Consider the following 13078-nt stretch of genomic DNA (forward strand, 5'->3'; position numbering starts at 1 on the left):
TTACCTGTAGAACAAGGCATCTGGAAATTGGGGTCATTGCTATCCAAAACAGGCAAACAGAACTGGGCACTTGCAGATCCTAGCATAGGATCCTTATCGCTGAGCATGTTCTTCAGCGAATCCTCTAAGACATTTTGACTTGTACTAAAATCCTCACAGACTTCATTCTCCAGGTTGGATTCTAGAAATAGGGCATCATCTAATTGTTCAGTAGGAATTAAATGGTTAAATGTATCAACTATATCCATGAAGACTCCTGTGTGTCTTTCAGCCCTATAGAAAGACAAGAAAAATACCATAAGAAAAGAAGCTACAAATTGTAAAACACCTAAGACACCAGCAAAGTTTTTGGCTCTTGTGTTTTATAAAGAATGCTTAAGGTATTTAAAAATTATAAAAACAAATAAAAAACTGCTTATGGCTTAGTATGCCCCACTAAAAATCATAACTAAAAATCAATTCCCTAATTATTTTTAAAAGAAATTCCATGCTATTCTCCTCTATCAGCATCCGAATGCTGACACTTCTACAGAGTGTGAATAACAAAGGTAACTAAATAGCTTCTTTCTATAATTTGTTTAAATCTTAACCAGCCCAAGCAGACAGGACACCAGAGGAGGAGGATATCAAGAACAAGTGAACCTGGAGATAGCAGCACTGTGAGCATGACTTTCTTCTTTTTAAACGTACAAATGTGAGGTCAGCTTCCACTAACAGCAATGGAGCTGAGAAGGTTCCAGAGCCTGCCATACTATTAATATGGTGTACTACTGAGAAAAACTATATTTCTGTTCAAAGAGCAACTACCAGATACTTCATAGCAAGTTAGTATTTTTAAACAGCAAGGTTTTATTTCTATTCTTTTTCATCGATCAATTCAGCCAATAAAATTACATCAATTTTATACGAAAAATCTAATTTCAATCAAATACATGAGAATTCTGAGCTGGCATCAAAAGGAGGAGCCTTTTGAAACTTCAATTTTGAAGAAGTTTAGATGGATGTCTAGAAGTCTACGTAAGGAATTGTATACAAAGATGGCAACTGCATTTTACAAGGAATTCTTTATTTTCTAGATCTTCTTTGCAATGCAGCAGAAGTGCAAGTACTGAAGACTTAAGTATGTATATGACATTAAGTATGTATAACTAAACATGGAAACTAAGAATGGAAAAAAAGTCAGCAAAACACTTTGGAAGTTTTGCTTTAGCATATCCTCGAAGTGGAGAAAGATAACCATAATAAATATGATCAGACGGGTAAGGAAAATAGAGCAGTGCAGTACCGTCTGCCTTAATTTGGCATCCAGGATAGTCTGAAAGGCCATTTTTTGGCACACAAGGCTGTTAAAGCTTTTGGAAACAGCAAAAGGACACAAACAAGTATCCTGCTCCTTCTTTCATCATCCTCCTCCCACGTGAGATAATGATTTTTTTAGAATGAACACACTAATTAAAGGAAAATGACAAGTGAGAATTGGAGTTTGCAGTGCTTGAATTACTTTCTAGATGGTTATTCCAGCAACCTGCCACTAAAAAAATCCAGTACTTACTCATGCTTAATAGAACATTAAGTATGCTTCCTTAGACACATTAATGGGGCATTTCTGTTTTAGCAATCAACTGAGAATATCCTAGCCAGATACATGCAAGGGCTCTGTTACAATTTCAACCCTATTTGCGCATTTTATTTCACAAACTTACAAAACTACGGGTTTAACACAAATGGTGTTTCCTTTTGTTTGGGTGGAGTTTCTTAGGTTTTTTTTTTTTTGTCTGTGGGGTTTTGTTGTGTTTTGGGTTGTTGGGGATTTATTTTCAAACATGCCAGTCTTTCTTCCTTCTCCCACAAGGCAGCTCAGAAGAAAGTGGTGGTCAGGTATAGAACTGTGTCTCTGCACAGCATGTTATCTTTCCAATTTCTACACAACAAAGCAGTCTAATACACAAGGTCCTACTGCCCAAGCAGCCAGAGTGAAGTTTAGCTGAATCACGTGCATTTAGAAAAGAGATAACAGACTTCAGCAGCAAGTTGTAATTTGAAAGCACTCTCACCAAAAAAAAATGGACTTCTCTTATCAAGCAATGCAGTGCATCTGTACATACACCACACAATATCTATATCTATGTAATATCTATATCTGTATATACACCACACAGCATCTATAACAGCAAACATGGTCTCTGAAGTTCCAAATCTGGCAACAAATGAAGAAGCAAACTAATGGAGTAAGTACTGTGCTGCAGTGTATAATCTGTTTTTATTATTATACCAAGTAGTTACAACAATCTGATACAACAGGATAACCTACAAGAGATGCAATGGCTCCAAGTAAGAAAATAATTACAAATGCCCCAACACAGTACTTTAAAGCACCTTCCTGTAATGACAGATTTTTTCATATTAGCATTACATGAGCACAAGAGCAACAGCCACAGGATAAAATTATGGTGAAACATGACATTAACAAGTGTCAGTTACTGACACTGCAATAGAATACCTACATATTGTGAGAATGCAAGAAACCTTTTGCATCCAACATTAAAAAGTGGCATTGGCTTTGAAGACACAATAACATATCCCAAGCTTTTTTTCTGGATAGGAGAACATTTATATATTTGTTACTCAAATATTGTGGTGCCCAAAGCAGCGATGACCACTTCATAAAAAGCAATGTTAAGAAGCAAAGCTCTTGCTACAAAAATCCCTGACAGAAATTAACCTGTCTTCAGTGATGTGATGAAGAAAAAGATAACATCAGCTTTTTAAGACTACCATGCAGCCATTCAGAACACTAAAAGCACTGAGAAGTAACTGTCAAAGCAACTATACATGCAGTGGCCACAAACACCTTCAACGAGACCTAAGTAGCTAGCAGAGAAAATTCAAGAGGAATTTTACTGAAAGCTTTATTCCTGGAGCATAAGCCTATGATCATGTATTATGTTCTACCCAAATTTTTCATCAAAAGGTCAGGGGGCTTGCATAAAAATACTACTAGAACAAAGTCTAATCTTAAAGAACTTGTTCTACCATTTTTAAAATAAAAAGTTTATGCCAGCAAAATACAGAAAATCAAAATTTTGCTTTATCTAGTTCAAAAACCACTCTGTGATTATTTACATGATTGGTACACTACCAAGCTATTTTAAAAAGTTATTTCTAACATTACTAGATTACCTATCATAACAAGTGTAAAATCTGTGGGACTGAGGATGAAAGATAAACTTCTTTAGCTATACAGCCATTAAAAACAGTTGCTGCGAAAAAAAAACCAATCTTCCCCTGCACAATGCCTTCAGTGTATGAATTTTGAACGGTTTATTTTGCATTTGAAACACTCTGAACATCAGGAAAAATACCCAGAGGCAGAGGTAAAATCACAGTTAAGACTTTCATGCTCACTTATTTCCAAAGATAATCCTAACCCCTCAAAGGAAGAACGCGTTACTGCACTGGAACACAGCTGTGCCCTCCCCTTGAACCCTAGCGGCCGGTGCCTCGGCAGGGCTCCCAGCAGATGCGCACATACCGAGCCGACTCCCATCGCACGGCAATTCACAAGGGCTTTCCCGCTGGGTAGCTAATCAGAAGCAACAGAATATGAAAAGTATTATGCACGCAGAACCAGTGAGGAGTGCTCATGAACGAGGTAAAGGAGCAAGTCCCAGGCAGGCTCAGTTCAACTCCCACGCACTGGCTCCTGGAGCATCAGAGCACGTACTGAGACTGTTAGAGAACAGCAACATACTGGAGGAGTCTGGGTGAGAGAAGAGCTCACCATCAAGAAAAGCTTGAAGTATGGCAAGCATTCTCCTCAGTTCACTAAATACATTTCTCTTACACCTTCGAAAATTACTTGCGTCTATCAGGCTCTCCGCTGCAAAAACAGAAGCAACAATTACAGAGATAACATTGCAACAATCACAAAGTAACGCACCAACCAATACCTGTCATTAAGTGATCCAACACTATAAACCCTGCTGGAAAGCACCACAGTCAAATATGACTTCTAGAATTTCCCCCACATTATGTTTACCATAAAATTTCTTCATGCTCTCAACACTGTTTCCTTTTACAGTCTAAGTCTTTCAGTTTAAAAGAAATAATTTCTTCCACTGTTAAATTAGTTTATTAATCCAGGTGTGCCATAATATTGCCTCAAATCCCAACAAATCTGGTATGAAATAAACACGCTGTAGAATCTGCCACAGCAGATTTTTATGTTCTCCCCTTTTACCATATATTCATTACAGCTTTAATAGTTCTCTACACGGCTTTTTAAAAATAAAAGTTAAAAAGTCAGAATGATAACTTGCAAAGAAAAGAAACTGAGATTTCAAACAAGCATATCCTTCCAAACTAATCTAAAAAGGGATGGAAAACTAGAAACCAGACAAGAGATGTTGCACATCTTTAAGCTTTTTCATTGCTTAGTTTGTCTATGAAAGAGGCAAAAAATTACTTCAGTTCCTATTATATTATTTTCTTAATCACAACAGAGAAAAATAATTTAGTGGAAATCTCCAACTGTATCCGCATGTTTCTATCATCTTATCTAAAACCCACCCCAGGCAGGGGTGATCACAATTTGTATCTACCACTAAGCATTCCTTGTGTTTTTCAGCTGATGGACAAGCATACTCTTGATTGCATTTTAAACTAAGTATCTCTTAGACAGCAACATATTAAATTTAATTTTCCAACTACATATTTGGATATACGTTAGATACATTTGTCTTGATATTTTATTTTTTCTTTATTTTCCTTTACATTCATTTTGTTAACTTTTTTACAGTACTCACACATCATTTATTTTACAAAGCAAATGTTAGGCTTCACTGTAATTACTCTCTTTCCTTCCCTCTCGGGCCAGGGGGTGAATTTAATATATCTGATTACATTTTAAACTTGACTTTCATATTTTAGCTTATATTTTAAAGTTAGTAATATAAAATAGAAGCTTCTGTGTGTTTAATAATTGTCAAATTAAAAATAAATCTGGTTTATTAAAGTTCTCAGAAGATGGACTTAAAAAAACCCCATTTCTACAAAGAAATATTACCAAAATGAATTGCCTGAATTGGGGACAAGGATAGGCAAAAACCTGAGGGAACCTAATGAAGGAAAAAAAAAACCAACCTCACACTGCCTATTTAGGATATTCAGAATCCTAGATGTTGAACAGCCTATCTACTTTATTGACCTGCCTGAATAAGTGAATCTGAAACTGCTGAAGATAGCATAGCAATACTACAATTCCTTCCATTTCACCAAAGTACCTTTCTGAATAGTGTCTGTCACTTCCAATTTGCTGAATTTGTCTAGTGCTTTTAAAAGCTTTTGTACATCTAGTTACTGAGTGGACTATATGGGAGACATTGCAACGTTCAAGATACAACACTTGGTCTCTGGACCTTGTGCTTACGCACACCAAACGACCAACAGCAAGCACTAGTCATAACAACTCTAACAGACCCCATTAAAAAGATCCATATTATATTTATTTCTTCAGGTAGTAAACTCTGGAAGGAGACTAAATGAAAGCTATTTGGATAACTATCACCTTAGATGTCACAACAAATGGGAAAAGCTGACTCAGCACTGTTACAGAAGAATTAGAAAGTAACAATAACTGACAAAAACTTTTCATCAAAAGAGGAGAACTGCATCTTAATTGGCATGCAATTAGGTAAGAATACAAGCAGTTTGGAAAAAAAAAACAAACAACTCCTTGCTCACGCTGTGTGGCAACTACTGAAGCCAAAAGGGACACTCAAGGTATAAAATGTCTACCTTTGTTCACTGGAGCTGTGATGTCAGACCACTCCATGGGCTCACTGATACCTTGAAACTTAAAACCCACCTACCAATGTTACTTCAAAGCCCTGATGCACCTTTTACTACCATCCTCCTCCTTCCTCCTACACAAACTTTAAAGTTTAAGCTCCCAAGTATCTAATGGAAAATTAAGGCTAAGTTGCCATGTATCCATGTTGCCATGCTTTAAGCACCAGAAGCTGCATGCATTTGGTTCATGGATATTACAGCATCAAAAGCCAGAACAGCGACCCACATCTTCTGCAGCAAGAGATTTTACCCAATGGCGTTCACAGTCCAAACGCATCATGGCATTAAAGAGAAAAATCAATATCAGGCAGTGCATCAGAGGCAGCGTCAGTAAGAATATATCAACTTGACAACTTTTTGGTGAGTTTACCAATCTCACACCAATGTGCTTTCTACTCTGGTTCATTTTGGCTCAAATCCCATCACCTAGGGCAGTCTTCAAGAATTAAATTAACTCACAAAATATTTTTGACAGAACAAGCAATGTGATGTATGAGCATATGAATGGCCATCTAGCCACAAAAACATGTTTGGAAAGGGTTAAAAGAGGCTTTCAGCATCCTTTGTAAAAAAAAAAAAAGGTAGATATAACACTTGCATAGAATATGGTTCACTGAGCTTTAATCTTTAAGCATCATCAAATTTGACCTTCCTCATTCACTTATCTCCCAAAAAACAGGACACTGGCAAAAACCTGCCTAACAGGAACATGTATGCAAATAGGTTGATTTGAGTCATCAATACTGCTGTAAAGGAGGGTCAGTGTATAAGTTTGCTGACAAACTTATACACTGAAACATCAACCCATTAGGTATCCATATGCCACCTGTTCCCTTATGTAAACCCTCTACTTATTATTTATTAATTTAATCCCTCATTTAAAATTTAAGATCTAGCTTTTAGTGGCATCAAAACAAAGCCCTGCTAAAGACTAAAAAACAAGAAAAGTAAATCTGAGCATTTCATTAATTGTTAAGAAGCTCTTCTATACTATCTTTGTGTTTACCTCTCTCTGAAGTCTTCATACATCAACTGATACAAACCCCTTGCTACTAAAATCTCAACAGACATAATAATAATCACCTCCCAAAATCTATCTAAAATCTAAAGTTATGTGCTGCTCCCCTCAGTGACAGAGCAGGTATCTTACTACTTGCTATCATGGTATTTAAGAGAGCAGACAGCTCAAGATACTTGCTTTGTTAAACCTTCTCTATTCATAACTCATTCACCAGCCATAACTGTACATCAGTGTGTACCTCAGTGAACAGAAAGGAAAAGTAAATTTCAAAAAAATTATTTATTTAGAAGACAAAGAAATACAGAATAAATAGAGAAACCTTTTCTTAATCACAAAATATGAAATTGTATCATTGAAAATCTTAGCAGTTACGTTAAAAAAAATACCTCTCTCACCTTTACTTTATAGCTCAAAGAGGCACACAGTGCTGCATTAAAACTTCTGTTATGTCAAAAAACATCTTCACAGTGTGAAATGTGGAGTATGTAAATGAAAAATGCAAATTTTTTACATTGTAAAACATTAAGTACTCTGTTTTCCCTTGCTGGACTGTCCCACCAACGAATACACCTGAATACCATGAAAATTAGGCATAATCAAAGACCATTTGAGTCTCTCCATTGCTGTATATACCTTTGGAATTGGTAAGTTCACTACTCAGAGGCATTTCACTGAAAGTAAAAAGATGAGGAGAGACTGTATTTCCACTATTACTGCTATTCTTTTGAACTTTTCCACCCTCAGGTTCCTCAATACTGGTTCCAAGTATTTTCAGCTGGAACACAGTAAAAAATGCTAAACTGTGTAGCAGGTTACACCGATTACTTGTCAGTCACTGGAGAGAATATTTTCATTTGTAATACCTTTTGCATTTGTCAGTGTCTCTTCCATAAAGATTCATTTGGAAACACCTATCAGAATTACGGTTTGTTTGTTGGGATTTCTATTAGTAATAGTTAAAAGCTTATAGCTAACCCTTGTGAAGTTTTCATAGAAATATGCCACCCATCACGTAGCAATATTGACACCACCCAGGAGAATGTGACAAGCTGTCTGAATCTTCCACTTTATGCTTCTATAAAATGAACTCTCATACCCCAATTCAGTGAACTTTATCATCGCTACTTCATAGCATTACCCTTCAAAAATATGCCCTTACCATAAAAAAAGCTTCTAATATAATATGGTTCTCTCCTTAAAGCTTGTATTTAACAATATTTAGGTTGACTGGGAAAAATTAATGTAAAAAAATTAAAATAACTAAAGAAATTTATCAGCTCAACTCTGAGCACAACACAAGTGGTAGAGGTAAGCCTCTTTTTAAGACAGAGGTTGCAGAAATACAGTAGATTAGAATTTTTAGAGTTTCTGTTTTCCATAAAGCACCTTACCACTGTGTTGAATTAAATCTAGCCAACATGGTTTGTAGTTAGGTGCCCTTTCATTTCGCAAATGTAAGAGGCACATAAAAACTGAATGACTGAGTAACAGGCAACAATAGCTGAAAAAAGAAATATAGGTGCTCAGAACTCCATATTTATAATTTTTAAAGCCAACTATAGAAATTAAAAGTAAAAACTGCTTGTTACAGAAAAAGAAGAGTTTTATTGCAGGCATGCACTAACTGTAAACAGAAGTGGAATTAGTCCAAGAAATGTAAAAACCCACGTTTTCAAGGCTCCCTTACATTGTGTCCCAAACCACAAGAGATTAATTTATTAAGCAAAACAAACCATGAATTAGTGGTGCTAAAGAGATGCCATATGTTTACCATCCTTACATTTAATCTTAAAATATTTCCACTGTTTGGTGATGCTAATATTCATTTTGATAAAAGCAAATGCATAAAAATTGCATAATGAATTAACAACTACATAAAAGACACCACAACTACAATTTGCATGGCGTAGCTCCTATCACCCCCCATTCCTGTCTTTCCTTACTGGTTTTTACGCTTCACTCCATTAGCCATGTTTACTAATTTAAACTATGCCGCAGAGTGCTCTTCATCCAAACGCACCCCGCACGGCTCTAACAGGTCTCCCTTGTGCACACCACACAGAATGAACACCCGCAATCACATGAACGATGCATCTTCTAAAGCCTGAGAGTTATTACGTGAATGCCAGTAGCAAGCAATAAACGCACTGTCCCAGAAACAGCACCTCATCCCAGATTAGGATCTGGAAATACCACCAGGCCACTGAATCCCACAGCACTGCTGATGACCACATTCTCTCCCGCACTTCCTACAGTGGGTACTATACACAGGAGTTGAACACAGAAATTGTTGGTGATGATAAGTTTAAAAGACGGGAGGAGGCGCCCGGAACAGGTCAGACCAAGAGCAAGAAGAGCACGGTCTAAATTGGTGATTGTTTCTCTCTTTGGTATGGGACAACAAGGCATCGGCGGCTCAAGGGGTGAGAAGAGACAAGCGTAGAAGCATCGAAACGTAGCAGCTGCAGGGCAGGGAAGGCGCTGTGGGAGAGCTCTCGGCAGCAACACGACTCCAGGCAAGGAGCCTGCGGCAAGGTCCCGCACGGACACGGGGAGGGAGCGGCCGCCGCAGGCAGCGAGGCCGGAGACAGAGCGCCATGTCAGGTGGCCGGGCCCTGCCGGCCCGGGGCCCCCGGTGGCAGCCTCCGCAACAACCGCGCCGGCGCCGCGGGGCCGCACCCGGGCAGAGCGAGGCGGCCGGGAGGCGGCCCCGGGGAGCGCCTAGGGGCCCGCGGCCGGACCACAGGTCGCCTGCGCACAGGAGCCAGCGGCGGCGCCGCCTCCGCGCACAGCCCGTGCCACGGCCCCGCGGTGGAAGCAGCCCCGTCCCGCCGGGCCGCCCCTCGCCACCCGGCCGGGCCTGGCCAGCATAGGCCGCGGCTCTGACGCCGCAGGCCCGGCCCAGCCCTGCCCGGCCCGGGGAAGGCTGGAGGCGCCGCGCAGCGCAGCGGGGTCCTCCACCCCCGCTCCTGCCCTCCCCTGCTTGCCCCGTCTCTGCCGCAGCCCGCAGTAACTCACCCGCTCCGCCGCCCAGCGCTGCCCCGCGGCCGCGGGGGAAGGGACGCGGCGGCCGCGCCAAAGGGAGGGAGGGCGGCGCGCGCAGCTCCGCGGGGGCGCGCGCGCGCGGGCTGCCCCCGCCCAGGTGGTCGCGCCCGGCTCGGCCCGGCCCGGTGGCGGCCGCGTGCCCGCTGCCCCGCCGGTGCGCGCCCCCGCGGCGTCCGGCGCGCCGGGCCCGGCCGCTCACGTGACGGCGCTGTTGGAGGGAAGGGATGGGGGCGGGCGGGGGCGCGCGTGCTGCGCAGGCGCCGGGCGGGAGGGGTCGGGGGCGGGGCAGAGCCGCGGGCCCCCGGGCCGGGCAGGGACTGAGGTGTGCCGGTGGCCCCGGCCCGGACAGGCTCCTCAGCGGAACCAGCCCTCGCGGCGGAGCCGGGGGTGTCCTGGGTACCCTCGCTGGAGTCGGGGGCCGCAGTACCCAAGGCGCCCGGCGGTGGCCGCGGGCTCGGCCGTGCGCCTGACGGGCCTGCCCGGGCCCAGGGGAGAGCGGTTGAAGGGCGGCCGGCTCCGCGGGTTTTCCCGTAAGACCCTGGCTGAGGACACACACATGGTGTGACTAGTGCGTGTGTAATGATGTGGCCTTTTGTCTTCGGAGAGCAGCTGCCACCCCCCCTGCTCGGCGCAGCCCGCATTATACAACCTGTTTGGTAATCTGTCCTGTGCGCCGTCGGCCCCGGGCGGATTCCTGCAGCTCCCGATGTGCCAGGCTCTTCGGTTCCTACACGTTGGACAGAAAAATCTCCGCAGTCGGTCGGTCCTGGGCAGACATGTCTCATGCTGCCTGTTGGTGCAGGCGCGTTTTCGCCTTCTCTTTTCCTGGTAACAGTTTGTGTACGCGCCTTGCAGGACCTGTGGCGCACATCGGCACTATTCGACACCTAAGGGGACTGTCGCGGTGTGCGTTTGTAGGGGCATGAGAACCTGGAGTAATTTGGTCTCCACATAATGTTACTAAAGAGCAGGACCGTCTTTCCTAATTTTTGTTGCAGCATTAGCTGAATGCAGCATTCGTTACGCTGCTTTCAGTTGTGATGGCTGGCATGAAGTGCAGTGCAGGCTGGTTCTAGCATATACCAAGTTTCAGCACCTCCAAAAGAGAAACTTGATTTTTAATATTTCTAAAAATCATAAATACATAATTACATTATGTATTGCTATATTAACGCTGCCTTTACATATTCCTAGTATTTTGTAATGAAATACAAACATGATGTAAGGACAAAAAAATTGATTGTGTTTCCTTTAGTTTCCTTTTTTTCAGTTCTGAGTTTTTGAGATTGTATTCTCTAGGGCTTTCTGTGGTGCCATGAGGGCTGAAATGCATTGAATGCTTCTCTTGCTGCCATCACACTAAGGAAGCATTAAACTGAAGGCATGGTAACACAGCAATATTTGCAGGCAATACACAAGGTATTTGCAACGGAACAGTTTTGAAGTGGAGCAGTTTTTAACCTATGCAGCATTTTTTTCTCCCTGCCCTTCCAAAGCTAGTTCTGCACATTACCACAAGCTGGTTTTCTCTAGTTTTCTTCCTGTACTTCCTGTGTTTCAGAAGGTCTCTCTCCTTTCCAAAACAAGCATTAAAAAAAAAAAAAAAAAACTGAATTCTTATAATGGTGCAGAACCAACTAGGTTGGTTGCACTAATTTCTTCAAAGGCTTTTTAGGCATGGAACTTTCAACAAGGTGCTAACCTTCTAAAATACTGTTGATACTATACAAAGAAATGAAATTACTTTCTGAAGCAAAATTCAGTTAAGCAGAATTTGCATTGCACAAATTTTCCAGCATTCAGCCCTTTTGATTTCATTTCTTTTGACACAAGCAGCAGGCAAAGCATTGCTGGTAATCTGATCATTGTTCATTGCTCTATTCAGTATTTCTTTACACTGTCAAAAGTCACATAACTCCAGTGACCCATCTCAGTTTAACAGAGTATGTGCACTTTTCTTTTGCCATGGCCACACTGTACCACTGCATTTGTGTAATAAACTTGACCATCTGAAGCACCTGTGTTGCAGTTCAGCATGAAAAAAGAGCACCCCAATAGGAAATTCTGTTGGTATTACAGAGGCCTTTGTGCACAGTGACACACCAGGTGTACACAATTACAGCTGTGCCATCTGCTATCTTCCCTGGCAATATTTTATCATATAATCCCTTTATAGATGAGCTACTTGGTAGTAGGCCAGATCTTCCAAGTTGTTTCCATTGAAAAGCAACCTATTTATTTTAAGTTTTCTAGTGCCCTGAACACAAGAAAAAGCAGCAGAAGGCAGTTTCTTTGCTTATAGTTCCAAGCTTTTATTTAGCCACAACTCTTTCCAAGAGGTTTGTGAATTATATTCCTTATAGTCTTTCCATGTTTTTTGGTCTAAATGGAATTTTTGAAAATATGTTCTATGCAGTCAGATTATGATCACACTGGTCATAAACATGGCTTGCTTTTTACTGTTAATTATGCTTTGGTTGTCAAATGTGGAAAGGAGTTAGATTGCTTCATGTGCTTATCTGGATAAAGAATGTATTGAGTATGGTGGTGCCCTGCTGTAGGGCTGCATTTACTACTGTCAAAAAGCTGAGATATGTTACAGCAGTAGGCCATTAAATATTCAAACAATCTCTCACAGGAACATCTTTCTTTTGTCTGCAAGATACTTGATTTAAATGATTTTAAAACCCAAGTGCTGCATTTATTTTGTGAATTACGTAACTTAAAATGTTATACAAAGCAGAGTTAGACTTCTGAAATAAATTGATATGTACTACACCATCAGTTACATCTGCTGAATTTACAATATTGAACAAGCTCTTTTTTTTTCTGGTTACTGTTTTCTGAAAGAGTCAGAAATACTACATTGGCACCCCTTAATAATTAGATAACTGCTTTTCATAGCTTACTGCCATGATTTTTTCCAGGATGAACAGCAGACACTCTGTTCACAATACCTGGGATTTGCCAATATCACTTGTTCAGGAGGCTCCATAGTTAGCTCATTTGAAGTTGATTTTAAGTTACTGTGAATTATATCTTTAGCAAAATTTAAAACTGTTAGTTCCTCTGATATTTTCTATTTCTTGTGTAATAAGAATTGACTTTTTCAAAGGCAGAACAGTAACAACCAATAATCTAAAATTTTCTAATCACATAAAG

General features: G+C 41.0%; 1 protein-coding gene across 5 annotated transcripts in view; it reads right to left on the minus strand.

Annotated features, from left to right (window-relative positions):
• Positions 1–9993, minus strand: part of PHF3 (PHD finger protein 3) — a 49522-nt gene extending 39529 nt beyond the window's left edge. The window contains exons 1-2 of one of the 5 annotated variants that reach the window (XM_030946680.1): positions 9890–9981; positions 5–273 (exon numbers count right to left, since the gene is read on the minus strand). In XM_030946680.1, the coding sequence (XP_030802540.1) occupies positions 5–248 (244 nt within the window). In that variant the 5' untranslated portion in view covers positions 249–273; positions 9890–9981. Of the gene's footprint in view, positions 1–4; positions 9570–9889 lie in introns of those variants that run through there. The other 4 variants (XM_030946681.1, XM_030946684.1, XM_030946679.1 and 1 more) reach the window with 4 other exon arrangements.
• Between the last annotated feature and the right edge of the window lie 3085 nt (positions 9994–13078).

The sequence above is a fragment of the Camarhynchus parvulus genome, chromosome 3 (assembly GCF_901933205.1).
Source record: "Camarhynchus parvulus chromosome 3, STF_HiC, whole genome shotgun sequence".
Taxonomy (NCBI): domain Eukaryota; kingdom Metazoa; phylum Chordata; class Aves; order Passeriformes; family Thraupidae; genus Camarhynchus; species Camarhynchus parvulus.